This window comes from Cladosporium halotolerans, assembly GCF_011745625.1.
Source record: "Cladosporium halotolerans strain TM138-S3 chromosome Unknown Sca15, whole genome shotgun sequence".
Lineage (NCBI taxonomy): Eukaryota > Fungi > Ascomycota > Dothideomycetes > Cladosporiales > Cladosporiaceae > Cladosporium > Cladosporium halotolerans.
This window is the reverse complement of record NW_027191466.1, coordinates 92,669-118,791: the sequence shown is the minus strand read 5'-3', so window position 1 is coordinate 118,791 and position 26,123 is coordinate 92,669. Positions and strand designations below refer to the sequence as shown.

The 26,123-nt window shown below is 57.8% G+C and overlaps 9 protein-coding genes across 9 annotated transcripts; 8 read left to right on the top strand and 1 right to left on the bottom strand.

Annotated features, from left to right (window-relative positions):
• Nucleotides 1-909: 909 nt before the first annotated feature.
• On the top strand, nt 910-3,486 carry WHR41_05414 (uncharacterized protein; the record flags this gene model as incomplete). The annotated part of the gene is made up of 2 exons (XM_069374019.1): nt 910-2,444; nt 2,499-3,486. The coding sequence occupies exons 1-2, from the start codon at nt 2,035-2,037 to the stop codon at nt 3,484-3,486; spliced, it is 1,398 nt and encodes a 465-aa protein (XP_069229441.1). The 5' UTR covers nt 910-2,034.
• A 437-nt stretch (nt 3,487-3,923) lies between these two features.
• WHR41_05413 (uncharacterized protein) lies at nt 3,924-6,893 on the bottom strand (the record flags this gene model as incomplete). Its single annotated transcript, XM_069374018.1, has 1 exon — nt 3,924-6,893. One exon carries the CDS (start codon nt 6,891-6,893, stop codon nt 3,924-3,926), a length of 2,970 nt encoding a protein of 989 aa, XP_069229444.1.
• A 214-nt stretch (nt 6,894-7,107) lies between these two features.
• Nucleotides 7,108-8,772, top strand: WHR41_05412 (uncharacterized protein; the record flags this gene model as incomplete). The annotated part of the gene is made up of 1 exon (XM_069374017.1): nt 7,108-8,772. The coding sequence occupies one exon, from the start codon at nt 7,108-7,110 to the stop codon at nt 8,770-8,772; it is 1,665 nt and encodes a 554-aa protein (XP_069229443.1).
• Nucleotides 8,773-10,050: 1,278 nt separating this feature from the next.
• WHR41_05411 (uncharacterized protein) lies at nt 10,051-11,961 on the top strand (the record flags this gene model as incomplete). Its single annotated transcript, XM_069374016.1, has 2 exons — nt 10,051-11,480; nt 11,547-11,961. The coding sequence occupies 2 exons, from the start codon at nt 10,051-10,053 to the stop codon at nt 11,959-11,961; spliced, it is 1,845 nt and encodes a 614-aa protein (XP_069229446.1).
• Nucleotides 11,962-12,936: 975 nt separating this feature from the next.
• Nucleotides 12,937-16,525, top strand: WHR41_05410 (uncharacterized protein). The gene is made up of 3 exons (XM_069374015.1): nt 12,937-13,962; nt 14,016-15,322; nt 15,376-16,525. The coding sequence occupies exons 1-3, from the start codon at nt 13,596-13,598 to the stop codon at nt 15,898-15,900; spliced, it is 2,199 nt and encodes a 732-aa protein (XP_069229445.1). The 5' UTR covers nt 12,937-13,595; the 3' UTR covers nt 15,901-16,525.
• Nucleotides 16,526-16,812: 287 nt separating this feature from the next.
• On the top strand, nt 16,813-18,091 carry WHR41_05409 (uncharacterized protein). The gene is made up of 2 exons (XM_069374014.1): nt 16,813-17,347; nt 17,408-18,091. Exons 1-2 carry the CDS (start codon nt 16,909-16,911, stop codon nt 17,941-17,943), a joined length of 975 nt encoding a protein of 324 aa, XP_069229324.1. The 5' UTR covers nt 16,813-16,908; the 3' UTR covers nt 17,944-18,091.
• Nucleotides 18,092-19,125: 1,034 nt separating this feature from the next.
• Nucleotides 19,126-20,960, top strand: WHR41_05408 (uncharacterized protein). The gene is made up of 2 exons (XM_069374013.1): nt 19,126-20,525; nt 20,596-20,960. The coding sequence occupies exons 1-2, from the start codon at nt 19,226-19,228 to the stop codon at nt 20,784-20,786; spliced, it is 1,491 nt and encodes a 496-aa protein (XP_069229325.1). The 5' UTR covers nt 19,126-19,225; the 3' UTR covers nt 20,787-20,960.
• An 871-nt stretch (nt 20,961-21,831) lies between these two features.
• WHR41_05407 (uncharacterized protein) lies at nt 21,832-24,080 on the top strand. The gene is made up of 4 exons (XM_069374012.1): nt 21,832-22,537; nt 22,635-22,830; nt 22,887-23,008; nt 23,062-24,080. The coding sequence occupies exons 1-4, from the start codon at nt 21,882-21,884 to the stop codon at nt 23,960-23,962; spliced, it is 1,875 nt and encodes a 624-aa protein (XP_069229332.1). The 5' UTR covers nt 21,832-21,881; the 3' UTR covers nt 23,963-24,080.
• Nucleotides 24,081-24,209: 129 nt separating this feature from the next.
• WHR41_05406 (uncharacterized protein) lies at nt 24,210-26,012 on the top strand. Its single transcript, XM_069374011.1, has 2 exons — nt 24,210-24,961; nt 25,018-26,012. The coding sequence occupies exons 1-2, from the start codon at nt 24,342-24,344 to the stop codon at nt 25,889-25,891; spliced, it is 1,494 nt and encodes a 497-aa protein (XP_069229333.1). The 5' UTR covers nt 24,210-24,341; the 3' UTR covers nt 25,892-26,012.
• Nucleotides 26,013-26,123: the final 111 nt, after the last annotated feature.

The following is a 26,123-nucleotide window of genomic DNA, read 5'->3' as shown; positions in this document are numbered from 1 at the left end:
ATGCGCTTCTCACCAACGACGGTGTCGCATTGGGGCTACGGCGATGATGCGAAAGCTACCCTCGGACCTAAGGGGAGTTTGCGGCGCTGAATAATGCGGCCCTCGCGGCCGTGTGGTCAGGTCCACCACGGCAAAAAAGCGATGAGGCAAGACTTCACCACGGCAACACGCAGCATCGTCATCGCTCGGGCCAAGCGCTGCTGCAGCCATCGAGCCAAGCGTGCGGCACGTTGTTCGCCGGGCCTTCGCGTGTGCCGATCCGTCAGCAGGCACGGGGGACGAGCAGACCTGGAATCCTACAGTTTCATTTGGATGCGCCGTCTCTTTGGCGTCTCTCTCGTTCGCCTGAACACGCGCTCTTTCGTCCCATCTTGTGCTGCTGTCGTCCAAACACGCGCGCTTGGCTCCACCGGCAGACGCACGCCGCTCACGTCAGCATTAAGCTTCTCTCATGCCACCACTTCTGGCACCGAGTCTGCCGCTCCTCGCTAATCTGGGGGGCGTAAGATTTTCCCACGCCGCGGCGCCCGCGCAGCCCTTAGCTCCATCCTAAACTCCGGACGCGGCCGCGCTGCTGCGGCTTGCCATCCGGCGCTCTTCTGCCCTATCGAGACATGCCGCCAACATTGCGCCAGCTCTCCCTCACGAACACTCATGCTGCGTGACTTTAACTCCGAGTAGCGTCAACGTTCGCTTTGACCGCCGAGAACCTCTCGCTTGCGGTGTGCGAATCGGTATAGCAGGCTGCATGCATGAGGTGGGCATGAGTTGGATGTGGTTGAGAATTGCTCACCAAGCAAGCCCTGCCCGAACCACCCTATGTACCTCATTTCCTTATCTCGGCCTACCGCGTGCAGCAAGAGCGTGTCTCAGCACGTCGCGTACAGTCTGACCGCATGTTGATTGCCAAGGCATCTTTGCGAAACAATGGACCACTAGGATTGTATTAGTGAGCCACCCGCGCTGGACATACACTGTCTGGATTAGTGATAAAGTCTCCGAAGGCACCTGTCATATGGGACTCCTGAGCAGATAATATTGTGGACTGCGAGCCTCGACTCAGACTCCAACGACAACTCCACCGTGCCTGACACGAGGGATCTCCACGCGAGCGCCAACGCTTCCTCGCGAGTCCCACCACCAGATCCACCTCGACGCGCAGCACAGTCGGCTGCCCGGCAAGTATATTAGGCCCTGGATTTCAAAGCAGGAGCATTACCACGCACACGAGCAAATTCGGGCATTGCAGCTTCCGAGACGTGGTGGAAAATGAAAATTCGTGATCTGATCTGTTCGCCCTACCAGGCTGTTACCCCGTAGTCGCCACCCCTGCCCAACAAAAGTCTCGACCCGCAACTCGCGCCGATGGAACACGCGAAGAACAGTCCCGGGGCGCATGGTCATGAGCAGCCCGCTTCTGCAAGATACTTGACTTGTCCGTTCTAGAAATGAGAGATTCTCCAGCCCGAAAGACCCCAGGTATCGTTGACGGATGCTTCAGTGCATGTCAGAAACGTTGTCAACGAAGACGTTACGATGATGAGCATCCGATCTGTGCCACCCGAATCGCGCTCCGCTCAAGCTTTCACTTCATGTTCTAAAGACTCGCTGACAAAAGAGGCGGTAGACGCATTCAAAACTCTTCCGAGGTTCCGGACGAATTGTTCCCTGCGGATAAAGGCCCACTAATCTTTTCATGACTGATGTGAGGCTTCAAGGCAGACCCACGCGACTCATGCAGCCGTTCGGCAAGGGTCTTTCATAAGATGCGCAGTAGCGCGCTTCACCTTTCACGGATTCATGGCCGCCATTGACGTCCATACTCCTCATAGGGACTATTTCGTGCCTCACTTGGTCGACAGTGACAACACTCGGTGTTTGTCATGTCAAAGTTGGGCGACAACATGCCAATTGCTCCTCACCGCATTTCTACCCATGGCGATCTGGACGCGGCTTCATCTGCGGCTTGTGGCTTAGGGCCGGCATGGCATTGCGCTTAACGCACAGTGCATACAGCCTCAGCTGAGCCTCACAATGAGCCGCCGAAACTCATGGCAATCGTTTCGTGTAGGTGTGCTACCTACGTTTGACTTTCTGTTCAGCCAACCAGGTGGCCCACTCTCCGGCATGGAAGAGATTGACCCTTCTATCCTCATTTCCAATCCTGGCCCAAGATGGGGAATGCGATGGTTTGACGGCGGTCTAGACGACCTTCAACTGGATATTGTCGGCTTTTTGGCTATCCTGGGTGAAGATGCGGTCAGGAAGACCGCTCGACTGGCCTCACTATCCTCCATCTTCCTGCTGCCTCGATTGATGCCCGCGCCTCACTCACTGCTGTATGTCGAGCGACCCGAGAATGTAGAAAGCGTGCGTGCCTCAGTCACGGCCGTCCATTCCGGCAACCAACGAGACTACCTCAGCCATGTCACCGCGGCCCTCTTGTAAGAACCACACACCGTAGGTCCCCACACCCACCCACTAACCCACCCCTCCAGCGGCTTCCAAATGCAACCCTTCGAAGTCCGCTGCCTGCGCATCCGCAAAATCGACCCCGACTCCCAGCGCAGCACCAGCGGCGGCTCCGTCCGCGCCGCCCTCTACGGCCCCGTCAACCTCGTCAACATGTTCGGCTGCATCCTCTCCATCACCCTCTTCACCCTCTCCGCCGTCTACGGCGACGGCATGTCCCTCATCGCCACCGTCCTCCTCTCCCTCCTCTCCTCCCTCATCGGCCTCACCAGCCGCTGGCACATGCAGTTCGCCCGCCGCCCGCCCGCCGCCCGCGACCCCCGGGGCGACTGCGTCATCCGCTGGCCCAACGGCTCCTACCTCGTGCTGAAGTGCAGCGACTCCCTCGCCCACCAGCTGCTCTTCGCCCCGGACGCCATCGCCTACAAGCTACAGAACGCAGGCCACTTCATCCCCGTCTCGCTGCTGGGGACTCTCATCCTGATGATCAGCGTCATCGCGCTCGCCAACGCCAAAATCCAGCTGCAGATCGCCTGGGCCGCCAGCTACGTTATCCTCAACATCGGCCACTGGATGGCCGCCGCGCTGCCGCGTGGCTGGAACTTCCACTTCGCCGGCTACGAGATCGAGGAGGAGCACTTGTCGTCCGGCGGCAAGGCGGCGAGTTTCGCCGAGGGCTTGTTCAAGGCGATTGTGTTCACGAAGTCGACGGCTTGGATTCGGCTGAGCTCGGCGGTGCCGGACACGGAGGCTTGGAGGGAGTGGTTGCGGCGGGCCGAGGGGGTGGCGAGGGGGTGTAGGACGTCGGAGGACGCGGCCGATGAGCTGCCGCTGGCGTTGCCGGGGGGCGCGAGGAGGTTGAGGAGACATGGGACGTGGGGGAAGGCGCATCAGTGTGGAATTATGTTTGAGGAGCCGGAGAGGGGGGTCTGGTGTGCTGAGAGGGCTTACGAGGAGATTAGGGAGGGGGTTGGGGAGGGGAGGGCCGAGTTGAAGTCTATACCTGAGGTATGAATGATGTGATAAGTTATGATCTGAGGCCTGTTTCGACGAAGCCCAGATGTTGGCACGAACAGTGAATTGATGTTGGCCAGCTCTTCCTTCAAAATGGTCAACTCCATCCCAACCCCAACCCTAACCCTATTATCAAAACCACCATTCTTCAAACGTCACACACGACTATGTAACCAGTCTTAAGGGGAAGCTGGCTATAAGAACAATGTTCCCTGCCAACTTCTGGTCACTGATGTCTAGTGTATCCTACCCTTGCGCTCGGATAGGGTTGTCGCCACTCATTCACCTTGCGAATCAATCTAGCGTAGCGCCTTCCGTACAGTTCACAATTACTTTCTGGGAGGATCTGCTGAACCTAAAAGTGGCTGTGGTACATGGAACATTTAAAATCCTTTTTGAAAATTGCATTCAGTTACATATACATGCCCATCACTCATCTAAATCGTCTTGTTCGACACATCCTCCTCGCCAGCCCTCTCAGGCATGGCAGCCGCAACCTGGTTGAGAGGGTCGTCCTGCACCTCGACCTGCGCCTTGCGCTTCGCGTCTTCCTCCGCCACGCTGTTCTGCTCGATGCTGGCGCCGGGCTGCGCGGTGTCTTCGGGCACGACGTCGACGCTGGGCTCCTCCGGAGCGTTCGCGGTGGCTTCTTGCACCTGGAGAGCATCCTGCTCGGCGGGCATGCTTCCTTGGGTGGTACCCTCGGTGCCTGCCTTGCCGGTGGCGGGGGCGGGCGTGGCGGCGGCGCTGGAGTCGGTCTTGGTAGAGTGGTTGACCAGCTCGACGTCCTCGTTGTAAATGCGCAGGAGCATGGCTTTGCGCTCCTCCTTCGGCAGCATGAGGTTGAGCGAGTGCAAGCTCCTCCACAGGGGGAGCGTGAGGCCCTCTTCGAAGCTGTCGTCGGAAGTCGCGAAGCTGGCGCCCTCGCCGCCCTCGAGCCCACGAGAGACGACGTCGTCCTTGCCCACGACGCGGAGCACGCAGCAGCCCATGCCGAGATCTCGGACCCGCTCGCCGATCTCGCCGAGCTGCCTCCAGCCCTCCTCGCCTTCGGCGCCGCCGATGCGAGGGAACATCTCGGTGAGCAGCTTCCTGAGCGTGGACTTGCGCCACAGGTGAACGACTCTCTCGTCGCCGACCCAGCCTTCCAGGATGGGCAGACCCTCGGTCTGGATGCGCCAGCGGCAGACGCCGGGCTGGTTCTGCACGTCCTGCTTCATGAACATCTTCACACCTGCGTGCACGAACTTGAAGCCGCGGCCCTCGTTGGCGGTCAGGATATTGCGGACGAGAGTGGAAGAGTAGTAGATACCCTTGACGGGGTCACCGGCCGGGTTGCGGACGAGGAAGCGGTCGCGCGGGAAGACGGGGTGCACCTTGTAGAAGCTGTAGATGGACTCGAGCTCGGGGTGCGCCGGGTCGAGGTACTTGAAGCTCTCCTCGATGACATCGTCGCCTCGCCGCCTCCTAGGCGCGGGCTGCATGTCTGAGGGCACGCTCTTCTCAAAAGGAGCGTTCTTGACGGCGTCGTTGACGGCGCCATTGACCGCCACGCTCTTGGCATCGCCGTTTGCAGGAGTTTCGGCAGAGGCGCCAGCTTCGGTGGGCTGCGCTTCCTTGGAAATCTCCACCTGAGGCGGAACTGGAGCGTGCTCAGAAACGACTGGAGCCGCTGCGCCAGCATCTGCCATCGCGGTGTTCTCGTCCTCGCCGGCCGCTGTCTTAGACTTCTTCACGACACCGGCGCCTTCAGCAGGCTGGTCGTCTGCCTTGCGCTTGCCGTTAGCAGCGGAGTCAACGACCGGCTCATTCTGCCTTTCGGCGGCGGTCTCAGCGTCGTTACCAGAGCTAGCGATGGGGCCTGACGAAAGCTTGTCGGCCGACTTGAGCTCGATGCCGTTCTCGTTTGTCTTCTCCTCAGCCACCTCATTCAGGATGGCAGAAACTGGAGCCTTCTGGGGCTCCTGGTAGACCCAGTTGCGGTTGGAGCACTTGCACTCAGGTTCCGGCTTCGCCTTGACCTCGCTCTGCTTCTCCAAGATCGCGATGAAGAATCCACCGGTGTCCTGCTGGTGAGGGTACACACGCATGCAGTTCTCTAGAGGAATCTTCTCCTCAGCCTCCGGCGGGAACATGCCAGGCACGACCTTGGAGCCCTCGCCCTCGAACTGCTGCGCCTCAGGCCAAGACTCGTAGATCTGTCCACTGCGAGCCATGATAGACCAGTCGTTGAGGCCAGGGGAGCGGACAAGGCCCGGCAGCTGGTCAGAGGTGGGCAGCAGCTTGACCTTTCCGATACCACCGCAACGCTCGATCGCGGAGGAAACAACGGCCTCGTTCTCCATAGGGTTCATGGAGCATGTGCTGTAGACCACGCGACCGCCAGCCTTGAGCATCTGAATAGAGCGGACGAGAATGCGGACCTGGGTAATGTACAGACCAAGGGCGTTCACGGGAGTCCAGTCCTTCCAGACATTGGGGTTCTTGCGCGCGGTACCGTCACCGCTGCAGGGCACATCGGCCAGGACACGGTCGAACTTGAGGTAGCGGGGGTGCTTCGGGTTCTTGCTGGGAAGCTCAATAGAAGGGAACATCGTAGCATCGTGGTTCGTAACGATCAAGTTGGGCGAGTTCAGGCGCTTGACCTGGTGCACCAGCATCTGAGCGCGCTGGTAGTTCACGTCGTTCGCGACCATCAGACCAGTTGTACGTCCAGAGTCCGACATGTTCACCTCCTCGCCCTCTGCCTCCTTCAGCTCGCCCTTGGCGCGCTGCAAAGCCTTCTGAACACGCTCTTCCTCATCCAAATGCAGGAGTTCAACCAATTGCGCGCTCTTGCTTCCAGGTGCGGCGCAGAGATCCAGAACGGAGTGGTGGGGCTGCACGTCCAGAACCAAAGGCGGGATCATGGAGACCTGCTCCTGCCTAGAAATGTTGCCGACGCTGGTCTCGCTGACCAAGAACTTCTGGAAATCCTTGAAAGGCTCATACTTGCGAACGACGTTCTTCGGCGTGGTCATGCTGTAGGCCAATCCTTCGGGGTACCAGGGCATCTCCTTGGGAAGATCGACGGGCTCGCCATTGTGCTTGATTTCCTTGATTTGCGGGAGGAAGCGTTCGGTCAGGTTCTTCCTGACACCGAGCGCATGGCCTTTGCTGCCGCAGAAGCGGAAAGCGTTGGGGAGCTCCCTCTTGAAAGCGGTCCAGAAAGCCTCGCGCTCAGCGCCTTCGGGCACGATGTTCAACGTATTGTAGTAGCGTTCGAACTTCTCGTTCTCTTTATTCACTTGATCGAACGACTGGCGGTTGTCGACGAAGGGCTTGCCGTCGCGGCCTCCCTTGTTGCCACCTCTTCCGCCGCCGCGACCGCCACGGCCGCCACGTTTGTTTCCTCTGCCGCGACCCATTGTGCTTTCGTGTGGAGTGGATGTCGCAAGCACGGCAACTTTTTGCGCCGAGATCGAAGGTGAGAGCCTCTAGCCTTCAGAGCGTCACTAGCCTCAGCGGCCCGTGCGGCCCGTACCTTACTGGAGCAGGAGCTGCTCTGGCTTCACGCCGCCCCAAGGCATTGGAGTGCTGTGTTGCAACAAGCTGAGGCTGACTTGTCGCATTCACAGCACGATGTGGGCGCGCACAGCAAGTGCTGCCACGCGCGGTAGTCGCTTGCGACTTCACCGTACGCCGCTGTTCACGAGGAGTTACAATGGCGCCAACCATGGACCCCCGAAAACATATTTCCAGGCGCCACAACAACAGCCTCCAAAGCCTCGACGAAGAATACTCAGGGGTTTTCTCTTGGGCACAACTTTCTTCGTACTCGGATTCTACGGCCATGCCTATCTTCAAGCCAAGGCTGTCTCGCTCGGGCTCAAGCTCGACCACATGGATGATCTGCCTCTCATCGAGGAGGCGCTCGCCGCTGGTGCTGCCGAAGCTCAGGCGAAGACCGTCCATGCGATGACGGTAGACATGGCAACTGAGGTCTTGCGGAGCAGGTCTGGTTACTCGATCACGCCGGCCGCGGTCTCTCACACATGTCAGAGCGCCTCGAATATTCCTTGCGAAGACACCTGGTCAAGCGGGACGTTCACCTACTTCAACGATCCGGGCCGGGACTGGAGCGAATGGGCTATCTTCGATGGCCATGCTGGGCCCAGAACCTCTCACGCTCTGAAAGAATATCTGCCTGGTCTCGTGGGTGAGAAGCTTCACGACAGCGGCTGCATGAACAGAGCATACGTGCCGAACGACCTGCACATTCACCGGATCATCCAGAACAGCTTCAGGTATCTGGATGAGACGGTCTTTGGTGAGGCGATGAAAGAATTGCGTATGGGAACCATGAGGCGCGCCGACATCGTAAGCTTGATCTCGAACTGTCTAAGTGGAAGCTGTGCTTTGATGGCGATCTTCGATCCCAAGAATGGCGTGTTGAGAATCGCAAACACTGGCGATTCACGGGCCGTGTTGGGACGGTGGCAGGACGGCAAGTACGTCGCGGAGGCGATGAGCGTGGACCACACTGGGTTCAACAAAGACGAGGTGGAGAGATTGAGCCGAGAGCACCCTGGCGAGGAGGTCATCGACGAGAAGACCGGTCGCATCTTTGGCCTCGCCGTGACGCGTGCTTTTGGCGATGCACGGTGGAAGTGGACGGAAGAGTTGACGCGGAAAGCTCACGAGATGTTCTTTGGCCCTGCGCCCCGGCCGAACGGGGTGGTCAAGACACCGCCCTACCTCACCGCCGAGCCTGAGATTCAGGAAAAGAAGGTGCAGACTGGCGCTCACCCTGACTTTCTGATCATGGCAAGCGATGGTCTGTGGGATCTGATGAGCAACCAAGACGCCGTGACGTGCGTCCAAATGTGGCTTGAGAAGTACAAGCCCACCAACTTCATTGAAAAGGAAGCGAGCGGCGAATCTGTTGACACCCTAGCTGAAGAGCGGGTTCATGCCCAGATGCACACACCCGTAGACAAGACGCCGGACAGAGATGACGAAACCTATTATGACGCGGAGGAGAAATGCCTGAAGTGGCGCGTCAGCCCCAAACACTTCGTCGTCGAGGACGAACATGCTGGTGTTCACTTGATCAAGAACGCTCTTGGCGGCAGCAGGAGACGGCTCTTTGAGGCAGTCATGACCATCCAGCCACCCCTCAGCCGAAATGTGAGAGACGACATCACGGTGCACGTTATCTTCTTTGGCGTGGAGGCTGGCGATGCGGCCAAGCAGCTGTTGGACAGCAGCCATGATGCAATCAAAAAGCTTGGTAAGGCTGCATAGAGCAGTGGAGGTGTAGGATTACTCTTGAAGGATCCGATAGAGGTGTTCGATCCTTCATTCCATAGTTGTAGCATACAAACAATTTTTCTTGGAGACACAAAGGTCTTATCCTTTGGAATGAGCTCGCTTTGCAATACGAAAATCAAGTCGACCAGCTTCGAGTGCGAGATATGCTGAGATCGACATGCATCGAAGTGCGATCCCACGTGCATCAAGCCTAAATGGTGCATCAAGAGCGACTCACCCAAAACGCATCAACCTCATCTCTCCGACACAATCTTCACCCCAGCCCTAAAGATCATCCTCTTGCTTATCACCGCTTCCAACAATGCCAACCGCCAGGAACACAGCCTCAGACACACGTGCCCAGCACGCGGCTTCCACGCCTCCCAAAGTGGCAATAACGTCGCGACCGCACGTCGCTGCAGACGTCGTCAGGAGCACGTTGAGAGCGACGCCGCGCTCGTCTTATCGGCCCTACGGTGCAGAGAGACAAGACCGAGAAGATGGCGAGGGGGCGCTTGGCGAAAGCTTTGCCTGCGTCGTCGATCGTGGATCCTGACGTTCTGCAGATGTTCTGTGGCGCTCGTCCAACGCTTGACTCAGCCGTCGACCTTGGCCGGCTTCGCGAACTGCGTTGCTACTCTAGACGAGACTACATTCTACAAATGCGCAGAGTTGCCTGGAGAATAATTCACTCCACACCAATCGAGGATAAGTACACCACTAACGATGAATACTCAACCATCTCCAACCAAAACCCTCCCCCCGCCAAGGCCCCTCCCAAACCTAGACAAGACAAGAAACTCCAACGGCCGCCCAGCCCAGCGCACCGAACCGCCGTAGAACCGCCCTGCCGAAGCCTCAACGACGATAGGGCCAGCCGTCCAGGCACAGGCGCAGAGGACTCACTGACGTACACGCGCGCCCAATTGGCAGCGGCTCTCCGAGCACACGTGAACTCAACACCGACCTCGATGTCGCACGCCAAGCAGCGAGACGTAGGGACCTGAGCGTTTGGTTTGAGCGACGATGCGCGACGGACGGATGCGTTGAAATCGGGCCAAGAGTGGTTGATGGGCGTGCTGCTGAGGGCTGTGTTGTTGCGAGGCGAAGGTGTGAAGTCACGGCGAGATAGGGACGGAAGGGCGAGAGTACAAGTAGGATGCGAGGCGCCCCGACGGTCTGGTTCGTAGAACAGCATCTATCTATTTCTGACGAACTCTCTTCTCGTTCCTTCCAACCCGCCACGGCTTAGAGGTCATATCATCGATCACGATGATCTCAGCTGCCCTCCTCACAGCCGCGCTCGCCGCCGGCGCCCAAGCGGCGCCTCATGTGAAATACGCCAACACGACCCAGGGCATCGTCACCGACGCCCAGCAGGTCTCTAACAAGACCTTCGACTACATCGTCTGTGGTGGCGGTTTGACCGGCCTGGTCGTCGCCAGCCGCCTCTCCGAAGACCCAAACGTGTCTGTCCTGGTCATCGAGGGTGGACAGGACGACCACGAGGACCCGCGTGTGAACGACGTGCGGACGTACGGCCAGGCGTTCGAGTCGGACCTCGACTACAACCTTACTTCGACACCGATTCCCTGGCAGAACGACACCGGTCTTCTGCTTGTTGCCGGCAGGACGCTCGGTGGGAGTGGTAGCATCAACGGTGCTAGCTGGACCAAGGGCGACAAGACGCAGTACGATCTTCTGCCTGTGCTGACCGGTGACGACTCCTGGTCTTGGGAGGCTGTCAACGAGCTCATGCTTAGCATCGAGGAGTTCCACGAGCCCAACGACAGGCAAATCGCTCTCGGTGCTGAATACGAAGAGGAGTACCACAGCAAGGCCAACGGCACTGCGGTCCAGGTCTCTTTCCCGAACGGCATGTTCGGCGGCATCCAGCTTCCGGCCCTCGAGGCCTCTTCCCTCGTCTGGAAGGGCATGAAGAAGGTCGCTGACTTCGCGGCTGGCGTCACCACCGGCTCCACCATCATCCCCAACATGCTCCAGGCCAACGAGGACCAGAACCGCTCGTCTCCCTTCACGGTCTACGCCGAGGAGCAGGTCCAGAAGCGCGACAACTTCCTCATCCTGACTGGCCACCGCGTCGTCTCGATCGAATGGAAGGACTGCGACGAGATGGTCGCCAAGGGCGTCACTTTCCAGGCCTGCCGCGACTGCGAGTCTCACTCCGTCGGCACCAAGCGCGAAGTGCTTCTCGCCGCCGGCTCGCTGCAGAGCCCTCAGCTTCTCGAGCTGTCTGGCGTCGGTGACCCCGACGTCCTCGAGGCTGCTGGTGTCCCGCTGAAGATGGCCTCTCCCAACGTCGGCAAGAACATGCAGGAGCAGACCAAGAACACCCTCTGGCTCGATCCCGTCGACACCGAGTTTGACGGCTCCGGACCGCCCAACGCCATCTCTTTCCCTAACGTCGATCAGCTGTTCAAGAACGACAGCGCCGCCATGTACAAGGACATCATGGCCGGTCTCTCTCAGTACTCCAAGGACCTCGAGGCCAAGGGCCTTGTTGTCAACGCTACCGCCACTCACCAGATCCTCGAGGCGCAGGTCAAGAACCTGTGGGAGGACAAGGCGGGCGCTGCGGAGATCTTCTTCGTCAGCTCCCCGGCTACCGGCCAAGTCGGCATCGACCTGTGGAACCTCATCGTCCTCTCCCGCGGCTACGTGCACATCACCTCTAACAGCTCGTGAGTCCACCCTTCATTCATTACACTTACCGCCAAAACGTGAGCACATCACTGACCCCGCCACAGCTGGGACCACCCCGAAATCGAGCCCTCCTACTTCGGCCACCCCTTCGACCTCGACGTCCAGCTCGCCGCGACCAAGCAGTCGCGCGAGGTCTTCCAGACCTCGCCGCTGGCCTCGCACGTCGCGCGCGAGACCTTCCCCGGCTTCGACGCCGTGCCGCAGGACGCGGCCGACGCCGTCTGGGAGCAGTGGGTCAAGGCCACGTTCACGTCCGTGTGGCACTACATCGCCACGCTGGGCATGATGAAGGAGGAGCTGGGCGGCGTCGTCGACAGCAGGCTGCGGGTGTACGGCGTTGAGAACGTGCGCGCGGTCGACGCGAGTGTCTTGCCGATTCAGCTGTCGGCGCACTTGAGCTCGTCGCTGTACGGTATTGCGGAGAAGGCGGCGATGATGATCAAGGAGGATTGGGAGTGAGGCTTTTTTGAGCGAATTGTTATTGGCGAGTGAGTCCTGCAAAAGTGCATAGCTGGCATATTGTTTCTTGTCTCTCGATACCATTGAACGCAATTGAACATTTGATTTATCGGACCTTGGCCAGAGGGCTTGGATATGTTGGCGTTTTCTCCTATCTGCACTGGTCTTGCCGAATTGCCGTGCCTAGTTGCCTGGATTGAAAGTGACACGATCTGCTGCGGAACCAGAGTCATCCACGCGATCAGCTACGCTGTTTTGTGCTCTCAGAACATATTAGGGCATCATCAGGATAGCATCTCCAACCACTGGTCAAAGCCAGGGATGTTGGCCGTATAAAACACGCTCACTTGAGACGAAGCCGTTTACCTGAGGCATCCCACGAAGAGAGCGCATCGCAAGGCCAGACCCAGACGTTAATTTTGGATGAGGGGCGCGCTAATGGCACTTAGGGTGCCGGTGGGAGCCGGACACCAGCGGCTTCCGCGGACGCTTTGCACGGGATTGGCTGCGGTGTCTGACCAGTGTGCAGAGCGACGTTGGAGATGCGGAGGGCGGTCGCTGAGGATACGGGCTGAGTGAGGGTGAGGGCGCGCGGCGAAACACGGTGACGTGAGGTGTGTTGTGCAGGCGGAGCACATGCAGAGACTTGCAGGCGGGAGGCTGGCTGGCTGGCTGGCTGGCTGGCGCGGTGGTGACGGCAGCAGCAGTAGAAGAGCAGCGCAATGCCAGCGCTGTACACGTGTTCCCGGTCACATGACGCGCCCTTGGGCGGCTCACAGCGCTGGAATGGGCAAACAACAATGGGGCGCATGGCGCTCTCCAGGATCCCCCACAGCCGTAGGCAGGAACGCGCGCCCGCGCCGGCGCCAAGGAAGGCTCTCCTGATCCGTTGCACTGCCTCGAACGCGCACCACGCACGACGCCCCTCGCATTCTCCGCCCGCGCCGCCGCCAGCGACCTTCACCTCTTGCACCCACGCTGGCCTCCTGCTGTCACCCTCACCAGCACCCTTCCGTTCTCCTCCTGTTCTCACTTCACTTCACTTCACTTCACCTCACTTACCTTCACTTCCTCCTCCCCGTTGTCACTCGTTGTTTCCTAAAATACCCCCCTCCCGGACACCGCGTGCAGCCTCCCAGCCGCCGCGCCGATCGTACCCGCAACGCCCGAGGACGATTGCGCAGCCAGACCCTGTTTGACACGCCAGCGCCCAAACTTGGCTCGCCTGCCCGTCAGCTCGCCCACCCGCCCGCCAGCCGTCGCTGCAGGCGCTGTCCGGCCTCCTCCCAGTCGTCCCTGCGACCACCCAGCCGCCCGTCGTCACTCCCAGCATCATCATCATCCATTTCCCGCCTACCCACCGACTCTCGTTAACACCACCCTTCGCCAACCCCCACCGCGTTCGCCCGTTGGCTGCCGAGCACACCTACTCCGGCCGCGCCACCACAACACAGCCGTCACCTGGCCTCCTCTGACGCCCGCTGTCTCACCGCGGTCGCATCGACCACATCCACCGTTCAGTCGCCCGGTGCCCACGCTTCCACCGCCGACAGTGCCTCCGCCGCCTGTCGCCATCTCCTGATTCTCCACCATAATCATATAACGCCGCCGACGACGATTCGGCCACATCCGCCATGCGGTTCGCCTTCACTACATTAATATCTGCGCTGCTCGCGCTTACCTCCTTCGCCTCCGCCGAGCGCAAACTCTTGTCGCAGTCGCTCGCCCAGTGCCAGCAGAACAGCAGCTTCAGCGCCAACTTGTTCGACGTCCTGTTCACTCCCGACGATGGAAAACTCCGCTTCAACGTCACCGGTGTCAGCACCGTCGAGGGCAACATCACGATCGAGGCCTTTGTCTACGCATACGGATTCCTAGCATACCAAAAGAGCATCAACCCTTGCGACTCCGATCTCCTCGGTCTGTGTCCTATGCAGGAGGCTCCCATCGATCTCAGGAGTAACTTTGACGTGCCCAAGGAGGCGCTCAAGGAAGTACCAGGTTCGTCTGGCCCGTATGCAATCCTTGCCACCGAATCAACTGACCTCTTCTAGGCATCACCTACACTGTTCCTGATCTCGACGCGAAGATTCAAATCTACTTCAACAACACAGACACTGGAAAATCTGTAGCATGCGTCGAAGCCGAACTGTCAAACGGTAAAACCGTAAATCAAAAGGGAGTCGCGTGGACAGTAGCCGTCATATCTGGCCTTGCGCTCGTCTCATCAGCCGTCACTTCAGGCCTCGGACACTCAAATACTGCTGCTCACGTTGCCGCCAACACGATGGCACTCTTCGGCTACTTCCAGGCTCAGGCTTTCATCGGTCTTACTGCGGTCTCTCTGCCACCCATTGTCGCTTCGTGGACTCAGAACTTCCAGTGGAGCATGGGTATCATTCGCATCGGCTTCATCCAGGATATTGCGACTTGGTACCAGCGCGCCACTGGTGGCACTCCCTCCACGATCCTGTCCAACCGCGGAACACAATCTGTCCAAGTGCAAAAGCGTGCTCTCGATGGCGCTTCCGCTGCCATGGCTTACGCTGTCGAGAGCTTCAGAACCAAGGTTCTGGCACCTCGCACGAACGCTGCTGGCGCCAACTACGTCGACTCGTCCAACACCGTCGTTGTTAAGGGCATCGATCGTGTCGGATTCCGTGCTGGCATCGAGGAGACCAACATTTTCATGACTGGCTACATTTTCTTCCTGGTCTTCGTCATGTTCGTCGTACTCGGCGTACTAATCTTCAAGGGCATCTGCGAAGGTCTTACCAGGATGGGCCGCATGCAGGGCGACAAGTTCAAGGACTTCCGCAACGGCTGGAACACTGTCCTCAAGGGCATCATGTTCCGTGTCATCCTCATCGGTTTCCCGCAAATGGTTGTGCTCTGCTTCTGGCAATTCACTCAGCGCGACTCGGCTGCGATTGTCGCTCTGGCCGTTTTCACCGTCTTCACCATGATCGCCATCCTGGCCTGGGCCTCCGCCAAGGTCATTCGCCTCGCACGCAGGAGTATCTCCATGCACAAGAACCCGGCCTACATCCTCTACTCGGATCCTGTCTCGCTTAACAAGTGGGGCTTCCTCTACGTTCAGTTCAAGGCCACCGCCTACTACTTCATCGTGCCCGTCCTGGTCTACGTTCTCGTCAAAGGAATGTTCGTCGCTCTTGGACAGGAGAATGGAGTCGCCCAAGCTATTGGTCTTGTCATCATCGAGGCTCTGTACCTGATCGGTGTCTGCATCATGCGCCCGTACATGGACAAGAAGATGAATGCTTTCAACATCTCGATTGTTGTCATCAACTTCTTGAACGCCATCTTCCTGCTTGTCTTCACTGAGGTTTTCAACCAGCCGGTAAGCATCTTTCGTCACCCAAACGCGTATTTCAAAGCTAACGATGAATGCAGGGCCTCGTAACCGGTGTCATGGGCGTCATTTTCTTTGTTTACAACGCCGTCTTCTCCCTGATTCTGATCATCATCGTTCTCGTTGCGTCTATCATTGCCGTCTCCGCCAAGAACCCCGATACTCGTTACCAGCCTATGCGCGACGACCGCGGCAGCTTCATCAAGTCGCAGTCCAACCTGAACACTGAGCTGGATGCCCTTGGTGCCACCGCTCGTGGAGACCACAAGGGTTACGGCAAGGGCGGCGCCCGTATCGAGGACGACGATGATTCCTGGTCTGGCGGAAGCAGCGACCGCGTTCCCCAGCAACAGACAGCATACAACCCTGCCTACCAACAACGGACTTCCTACATGGACGCCCCTCGGTCACCAATCAGCACTTCTGGCGCCGGCATGGGTGACCAAGCACAAGGGCGACACGCTCCCCCTAGTTACAACAACCGCACCGCCAGCCCTTACGACCAGGCTTTTCGTGGCCAAGGAGGTAACCCCAGTCCGTGGCAACGTGGCGCCGGATACGACTAGAGCGCTCGCGGAGTCTTACGAGAAGGAGATTCTCTCCATGCAAGCGCCTCCACTGCCCCCTTACGAGGATGTGCCACGGATTCTGAGGGTGGCAAATCCTGATCCTCAGCATCCTGGGTTCCGGGCAGAAAAGGACCTCAGCAGCGACGAACTTGATCGCGTGGTCTCAATGTACTATGACCGCCAGTCGCCTGTCAAATCTAACAATTGGTTGTGAGGAGACAAGACAGACCTTGGCCAGAAACAGAAGGGAAGAAAAAAGGCGCAAAGACGATACAGCACCCGCATCGGGGCCGCGAAGCAAGCGTGTACATACCGGTGTTTCTTTCCTTGATTTCCAAGTTTGCGGACACCCCAGAGAGGCTTATGAGGCCTCGGGCGGAGGTCCTCTCAGTTTTTTGCTTTGTTGACAAAAAGCGTGCGGTCTCGGAACAATTCCTGCTCGTTCCTTTTCCAGGCCGCCGCTGCTTATTTCATGATCGGATGGGAAATATTGGATGGACCAACGGCGTTCTACGAGAACTTGCGAGTTCTTTTGACTCTTATTACTTTAGTTCACCTCTTCCTTGTTCGACCAAAGGATTGAGATGGGGGCTTGAAATGTAATTGTTTTTCCCTACTGTGATCTGTCTTTTCATCTGCTTCCCAACCGTAATCATAGTGCAGGCCGTAGCCAGAACTTCCTGACCATGGCTCTGCAGATGCTCAGCACCGACTGTCTTGTAATGATTAATTATGTGCCACCCACTTAGAAGATCTACTGGGAGCGGATCACGTGTGATCGTCTTGGCCAATGCCTCGATCATGGGGAGAAACGTGAGGTGAACCCTGCGTTCGATGCAGCATTGCAATGGATGACGTCGCGATTGAGCTTTCTCCAAACTCAGGGCCAAAGCCCGCTGCGACCAAGACCGCAGGACCGCATCTCTTCCGTCTATCTCCTGCGCTCTGCACAAAACACCCTTTCTCCTCGCATTGTCATCTCCCCACAACACCACGATACCCACCATGTCCGCACCACGCATTGCCCTCCGCTCCAGCCGTCTGGCAGCACGCAGCTTCCGCCCTTTCACCACCTCCTCCTCGCGCTTCAACGACACAAACCACCGCGCCAATGACACCGCCGAGCAATACCGCAAGGCGCAGACCGAGAAGCCGCTGAACCCCCACCTCACCAACACCAACTCCACCATCGCCAACGACATGCCCAGCCTCGGCAAGGACAACCCCCCGCCCGAGATGCTCACCAGCGTCGACCCCTCCTTCACCCCCAAGGACTCCGTGCCCGAGAACACGGAGCGCATGACGGGCGGCACGCAGAAGCCCGCCCCGGACTCCGGCGCCAACGCCGAGCTCGATGTAGGTGAAATCGAAGGCGGCACCTTCAAGGTCGAGCCCATCCGCCGCTCCGGCGAGGACGCCGCCACCACCCGCGCCCGCCTGCTCTGTACGTCCCGTTCGCGTTGCTCCAGAACCCCCGAGCGCTGACTGATCTCGCCCTCCGCAGACCAAAGCCGCAAGCGCGGCACGCTAGAGAGCGACCTCCTCCTCTCCACCTTCGCCGACGCCCACCTCGGCTCCATGACCCCCGCCCAGCTCCAGCAGTACGACGCCTTCCTCGACGAGAACGACTGGGACATCTACTACTGGGCCACGCAAGAGCCGACCCCGACCTCCGTCGGCTACGCCGAGGGCGCGGGGCCCGATCTCGCCTCGCCCGAGGCCCAAGGCAAGGCTCCCGCCGACGCGCCCTCGCCGCACGGCGACGCCCAGCCCGGCAACCAGTCGCTCGACGAGGTCTTCCGCCAGGACAAGGCGTACTCGGGCGAGTGGGCGCAGACGGCCGGGCGCTTCAAGCCGGCGTACAGGCCTGTGCCGCAGCGCTGGAGGAACAGCGAGATTCTGGCCAGGCTGAGGAGTCATGTCAAGCAGCGCAGTGCGGGCGGCGTGCTGGAGGGGGAGGAGGTGGAGGTCGAGAAGGATGAGAACGCGGGCAAGGGCATGGGGTTTATGCCGGCGCTGAAGAATTTTGAGAAGGCGTAGGGAGATGAGTGATGGCTTTTGGTATTTGTGGGATTTTGTATATCTACATCGTTTTTTTCTGTATACATGGGCCCTTTTTAGACCAATATGCATAAACGTCTCTTTGTTTTGAGCGAAGAGCGAATCAAGTGTCGACCAGCCCACACAACCATCACTTAGGTCTATTTTCAGAGAGACGAATGAGAAGAGACGACCGCGGAGATTTTGTCTAAAAGCCTGGCAAGCACGTGTAGATCACGTGCCTAAACCTCGCAGGTGTTCGGAACTGATGGAATTCCTACTCACGTACTCTGTATGCGAGCAGTGCAGTTCGTCGGAGGTACGCCCTAACAACCCTGTCGCCCAGGCCCGTGACGTGCTATTCGCAGGATCGACATCAGTGCCGATGACGCTTCTGGAGAAGAACATGAGCTCTCACTTGCGGGGATATTGCACGACCATGGTACGGATCTCTCTTCATCCTAGAAAACCATCTGCCGAAAGCATGTCCACCGGGCCCGACGCGCAATTGATGCTTTGACAGGCGTGCCTGACATCGGTAGCTTGTTCTTCCGACGACGGCGAACGGGCCGACCACTCTCTGTCGCCCTACATACCTTAATGCCCGGACGAACAGAAGGATTGTGGCAATTGCGGTCCGTCCGGCGCGTCCGGCACCACCACTCAGAACCAACTTCATACCATCGACTCCACGCCCCACTGCACTTGCACCACCGGGGAGAAAGGCTTGGTGAGCTTAACATCTACAACCACCGTGCACGATGGGTCTCGTACGTTTTTGGAATTGCTCGCTCGAAGCCAAACAGCAGCACACTACCACCTAGGAACCAGGTCTCAGACGTTGAGGTCATGGTAGCATCTTTAGCGTTCGTCCGCAGGGCTGAAGGGTCCAATCGCAGACGGCTCCGTCTCCATAGCTCGGTCACCACTGGCAGCGACTGGTTGGAGATGCCTCCTCACAGGTCGCGGCAGTTTTTGCTTCCCAGTATCGATCAAACGGGCTGACGTAGGCCTGGCTGCCGCACAACCGTCATTCTTCACTCTACGAGCAGGCATCCCACGCTATCCGCGCATGCCGCAGGAACCCTATTCGATGTCGAGGGCAATAAGTGCGTTGCCGGTGCAGAGGGTGCAATATGGATTCATGTCGGTCGTCCCAAGGTGTGTCCGATCGTGTGAGGAGGTGGCTATATATATGTCCTGGTACGATGGTTTGACTTCGTTCTGGTCCATCAAGCTTGCCTCCGGGGTTTTTTCAGCAGTTTGAAATTGAATCTTCACGATGTGGTACCAGACCTTAACAGCAGCAGCATTGCTGGCATCTGAGGTCTTCGCAGCTCCAGCCCCGGCCGTGATTCACAAGAGACAGGATGGTACTGATGCCGTCGTTGCACCCACAAAGCTTCCGACTGGTCCGCCTGGGTCATCTGGTTCTCTGCGTGGATCAGAATCCCTAGCTGGCTATCGCTCATCGTACCCTTCGTCGGTCAAGTCGACTGAGAGTTCCCCAGACGACTACGAGCTTGGAACCAACCAAGACGCTGATCCGGATCTTGGCCTTCCTATCGATCTGTCCAATACAAGGAACCCGCAACCTATCACTCCCCAAGATGGGGACCCGACGGACCCAGGCCCTCGCAACAGGATGCTAGAGAAGCAGAACCCATCGCTCTATGTTCCGCCGAGCACTGATTCTGGGGATGCACCGAACGCGAAATGGCCCCTGGGGCTCTCTCACAACCGCCACGGCCTTGATGGCTCCGGCTACGCTCGTCAGCAGAACAACGAGCAACTCCCTGTCGCTTCCGCCATGGCTGGCGTCGACATGCGCCTCGAGCCTAACGCCTATCGCGAGTTGCACTGGCACAAGGCGAACGAGTGGTCACTGATTCTCAACGGCAGCGTCCGTCTCAACGCTGTCAATGAAGCCGGCGAGACCTTCGTCGACGACCTGCAAGCAGGAGACGTTTGGTTCTTCCCAGCCGGCGTCCCTCACTCCATCCAAGCCTCCGACGCCGGCGTCGAGTTCCTGCTGGTCTTCGACGACGGCTCCTTCAGCGAAGACGAAACCTTCCTCGTCTCCGAGCTCTTCGAGCGCAACCCCAAGTCCGTCCTGGCCAAGAACTTCCGCGTCGACACCTCCGCCTTCGACAAAATCCCCGACGGCGAACTCTACATCTTCAACGGCACGCCCTACCCCAACTCGACCTCCGCGTCCAACGTCACCGGCCCAGCCGGCGTCATCCCCCGCCAGGGCACATACAGCTACCACCTCTCGCAACAAGAGCCCTTCGAAGTCCCCGGCGGCAGCGTCAAGATCCTCGACCCGGCCACGTTCCCCGTCGCCAGCAACTTCGCCGCCGCCCTCTTCACCGTCAAGCCCGGCGCCATGCGCGAGCTGCACTGGCACACCACCAGCGACGAGTGGAACTACATCATCAGCGGCCAGGGCCGCCTGACCGTCTACGTCGCGCCCGAGGCGAGCAGGACCTTCGACTTCCGGGCCGGCGACGTCGGCTACGTGCCCGTGCCGGATGCGCATTATTTGGAGAACACGGGGAATGAGGACTTGGTCTATATCGGTATGTCAAGCTGTGGCGTTTCCGTCCGCTGATGGCTTTTCGATGTTTGGTGACTAACGAATGGAACCAGAAATCCTGCAGGCGCCTGTCTACAACGACATTTCCGTCGCCCAGTGGCTCGGTCTCACGCCCAAGCAGGTCGTCAAGGACCACCTTGGTTTCAGCGAGGATACGCTTGACCGTCTGCCGCAGGTTAAGCCGTTCATTCTGCCGGGTGATCCGGATTTGTCGAAGACTAACTTCACTGGTACTGGTCTTTGAGATCGGAAGTGTACGAACTTTAAGGCGGGAGTCAAGTCGTTCTCGGACTCTGTGACGAATTGATGTCTATCGATCGATGAGTAGACTGTACGTACAAGAGCTTGGATAATAGAGAATATACGGTAATGAGATCAATAAACTATACATACTATGTCTGGAAAGAGGTTCAGGACACTTCCATGCGTCTTGCATCGTTCTCGCAGATTTTACGCTCGTGCCGCCGGGTCTCTGCCACATTACCTGCGGTTCCCCATTGAAAGTACTGTATTTGCAAGATCGATCAATCATGACTGCGACTTCATATCAATAGCCCACAAGTCCTAAGCTCACTTCGTCAATTCCATTGGATTTGGAGCTGTCAATCGATTTGAGAGCAAGTGATGTTGTCAGATTCATCTATCGATAGGTACTTGGCCGTGTTTGTTTTATTGTCGTCAAGGAAATGCAATTCACTTTTTTTCGTTCTCGGACAGGTTTCTACTCAACCAAGACCGCCTATGATCGGTCCACAAAGCCATGATGGTGCGTTCCATTCCCCATTGCCCATTCATTTCTTTCTTTCTCGCATTCCCAAGGTACCTAGACTTTGCACCTAGACTTTCTCCACGCTGCCGATCACAGAGCTTCATCAAAGTCCCGCCCCGCAAAACATGGTGCAAGTGCCGATGCTTCCGCTTCACAACCCAATGGCTGAGCACTCCTCTGCACGTGTCGCTCGATATCCGTTCAACCTTTGTCTACCCTGCTGCTGCCATCCCACGTCGGGCAGGCCAAGAGCTAAGCTTCCTGTCCCTGGTCGATAAGCTTGCTAAGCTCCTCAAGCATGCCAAATACCATCCTGGTGATTGGGTGCGCCAACACGTGCTGCCAACGTGGATACCGTGGAATTGGTGCCGAGGATGGGTCGTCAATATTATTGACGGCATGAGGCGTTTTCCGACGACGTCAGTCGTGTTGAGGGTACAAAAGCTATGCGTCGTCCTGCGCTGAAGACGATCTGCCCTCCATCGCTAAGGCGCTCGTTCCGTTCGCTTATTTTTTGTGCCTTGCATTGAATCCTCATTGAAAGAGCAAGGATTGCAAGAGCAGAGCATCATGAAGGTTCCCAGTCTTGTTCTCGCTTACCTCGCGGCCCACGCTGCAGGTAGCTGGACGAGCAACTTGAACTACCGCTCGCCGTCCGAACACCACCCCGGCCTGGGCATCTCGCTGCACAAGGTCAACAAACGCAACACCCCGGCCAAGTTCTCTCCTTCACAATTGAACTTCACACATGGCGTTGCTTCCGGTGACCCTTATGCGGATTCCGTGATTCTGTGGACTCGCATCTCGCCCCAGTACGCCAGCGTCGACGACAACTCCACCGTCAGCGGCGTGGTACCTCTCTACAACCACGGGCCCAACCTCACGGTTTCCACCGCGCCTGTCTGTGTCGAGTACAAGGTCTCGGAAACAGAGAGCTTCGACAGCGTCCAGTGCAAGGGCCGCGCCTACACCAGCAGCGACATCGACTACACCGTCAAAGTCGAGGCCACGAACCTGCAGCCGTTCACCAGGTACTACTACCAATTCAACGTCTGCGACAGCAACAACACGAGCCCCGTTGGCAAGACTAAGACCGCACCGACTGTGGATGACCACGTTTCGGACATCGGTCTCGCGGTGTATAGCTGCAGCAACTATCCGTTCGGCTTCTTCAACGCCTATGGCAACCCGGCTAGGAAGGACAGCGTCGACTATGTCGTTCACCTGTAAGTGTTTCGATTCTCTGTATATGCTCGAAAGATAGCTGCGTTGTGAGGAGGGCGCAGATCAACAGCCATCGTTGCACTTGCTGACAGAACTTAGCGGTGACTACATTTACGAGTACGCCGGTGACGGTGACTACGGCTACGGAGGCTCGATCGGCCGTATCCCGAAGCCCGAGAGGATCATCTACACCTTGAACGACTACCGCGAGCGCCACGCCACCTACCGCAGCGATCTTGATCTGCAGCTCAGCCACGCGAGCTTTCCCTGGATTCCCGTTTGGGATGACCATGAGGTATTACTGGCATTGATGTTTGGTCGATGTCTCTCCGATGACTGACAGATACATAGGTCTCTGACAACACCTACCGCGACGGCGCCTCAGAGCTCAACAACACCGAGGCTTCATTCGTTCAGGATGGCGGCGTGAGCGTTGACCAGCGTAAGATGAACGCGGTTCGCGCATACTTCGAGTAAGTCATCTGTCTTGCCCAAGTTCACTGTTGATTGGCTGACCGTGGATCAGGTGGATGCCCATTCGCCAGGTGGAGATGGACGACAACCTCCGCATCTGGCGTAGCTTCTCTATCGGCTCGCTCTTTGATCTCATTATTTTGGATACTCGTCAGTACGATCGTTCCATCACGGATCTCTACTGGAACACCGATTATATCCACGAGATCAGTAACGATGCAGGCCGTAGCATGATGGGCTCCCGCCAGGAGAACTGGTTCTACAACTCTCTCTCTTCTTCAGCCGAGCGCGGTGCCGCCTGGAGAATCATCGGTAGCCAGACCGTCTTCAGCAAGGTCAACGAAAGCGCCGCCTACGGCAATGTGAACCCGCTCGACTACGACGCCTGGGATGGCTACCAGGCCAACCGCAACCGTACGCTCCAGCACTTAACCGAGAACGACATCGGCAACAACATCGTCATTTCCGGCGACAGCCACGCCAACTGGGTCTCCGACCTCGTCTGGCTGGACCACGCCAACTACTCCTCTTCGTCCGGCGCCGGAGGCCTCGGCGTCGAGTTCGCCGGTTCCGCCGTCTCCTCCCCGTCCCCGTACGGCCAGAACATCACGATCCAGAACGCCAACAACGCTTCCAACTGGCTGACGACGCACAACCCCGAGCTGCAGTGGAGCGAGATCTACTACCGCGGCTACTTCGAGCTGCACCTGAACTACGAGGAGGCGAGGGCGCAGTTCTTCGGCCTCCCCACGATCGTCACCCGCAACCCCTACGAGATCTCGCTTGCCAACTTTACGGTCAAGCACGGCGAGAACAAGCTCGCGCGCCCCGTCGCTGGTGGCATGACGGAGACTGGGTCGCTGAAGGATGGCCAGATCAGTGTCTCGAATGTTACTAACAACACTGCTACCGGCGAGTGGTTTGTTAGCCACTTTGACCAGGAGGACATCTAGATTGATGAAAGGAAGATGCAAGGACAACAAACGGAATTCGAAAAGAGCGTGTATAGATGAGTGATGTGTCATACCGATGCAGAATTCCTGAATCAAAACATGAACTGCAGTACAGAAACGATCCATTAGCTCAAGAGTAACGACCTGCCGTTTGTGATGTTGCCGCTATCGCGCTATCTCCTGCATGTCAACCACCTCGGAACGCGGCGGTCTGTGCTCAAGCTCACGCGCACACCTACCACCATGATGGCAGTGCATATCTTAGCCCACGCGCCAGCCTGGTAGTGCTCTCGTTCCACTTCTCGACCTTCCTCCTCTCTCAATTTATCTGATCCATCTAGATCTAATCTATACCATACATCGCGATCTCTCTACCATCATGGGAGGTGCGCAGTCAACCCCGCTACAGCCCACCCAGCGCCCAGTCCGCCGCACAGCAAGACCAGAGTCAGACATCTACACCACACTGGACGAAAAGTTCGATGCCGTGAGAATCGAAGACAAGCGCTCCGCTGGCCCCTCCGACCGCGTTCTTGACCATGGCTCTGAGACCGTCTCCGTCTCCAAGGCGCAGAAGTACGTCAAGAGCCTGCTGAAGGAACCCAAGAACCAACTCGGCCTCTCTGCGCTCAGCACCAACCCTATCAGAACGATTCTCGAGAAGCAGTCTGCTATCCTGCACGACACCCAGACATTCAACCTGGCCATTCCTCATGAGGGTCTGCCTGTCACCAACCAGCGCAGCTCCGGCCGCTGCTGGATCTTCGCCGCATGCAACACTTTCCGCATTGCTATTATGCAGAAGCACAACATCAAGTCGTTCGAGCTGAGCCAGTCGTATCTGTTCTTCTGGGATAAGGTGGAGAAGGCGAACTACTTCTTGGAAACTGTGCTGGCCAACGCGGGCGAGGATGTGGATGGCAGGCTGTTCACCGCGCTGAACGCCAGCCCGGTGGGTGATGGTGGTCAGTGGGATATGATTGTCAACCTGGTGTCGAAGTATGTTTCACAACAATTCCAAATGGCGAGATTATATCGCTGACAAGCAATGACAGATACGGCATCGTCCCGCAGACACTATACCCCGACTCATACAATGCGAAAGCCAGCTCTGCCATGGATTCTCTTCTAACTACCAAGCTGCGTGAAGATGGCCTCAAGCTCCGCAAATTGAAGGCCAGCGGAGCCTCAGACTCGAGCATTACCGCATCCAAGGAGACGATGCTGCAAGACATCATCCGCATTGTCACCCTTTGCCTTGGTCCTCCTCCGTCCGCTGACGAGAAGTTCAACTGGGAATTCTACGATGGAAACAACAAGCTGAAGAACGTTTCCCTCACTCCCCTAGAGTTCGCCAAGTCCACTGAAATCGAGAAGTTCGTCTCCTTGGTCAACGACCCTCGCAACGAGTACATGCGTCTTCTCAGCGTTTCCAACCTCGGCAATGTGTGGAACGGCCGCCCTGTCTCTTACATCAACGTCGACACCATTGTTCTCAAAGAAGCCTGCGTCTCTATGCTCAAGAAGGGCTTGCCGATTTTCTTCGGCTCCGATGTTGGTCAGCAGTCCGATTCTAGCAAGGGTATCATGGACACTGACCTTGTCGACTACGAGCTGGGCTTCAACGTCAAGCTCGGCATGAGCAAGGCCGAGCGCCTTTTGACCGGTGAGAGTCAGATGACCCACGCCATGGTTCTGACGGCTGTGCACCTCGACAAGGACAACAAGCCTGTTCGTTGGCGGGTTGAGAACTCTTGGTCAGATGCTGCGGGAACTGATGGATACTTTGTCATGAGCGACAAGTGGATGGACGAGTTCTGCTACCAGGCTGTCGTCGACACCTCGGTGCTTGCGAAGGGTGTTAGAGATGTGCTCAAGCAGGAGCCCAAGGTGCTGCCTCTCTGGGACCCGATGGGTGCTTTGGCTTGAGCGGGTGCCTGGGCTTTGCTGCGGCTGCATGCGTTGTTTGGCATTACATTGCGTTTGCAAGTGCTTTTTCCCTCTATATATAACTACGATCACGATTTGAATGCAAGACGATTTTCCGATATTGCTGCAGATTCGTGATAGCTGATGCTTCCCTAGAGCAGCCTCAATCCGTACTCGGTAAAGAATCCCCCCGCGAGTCCATCTGAAATATTGTTGTTCCGTCTCAAGGTAG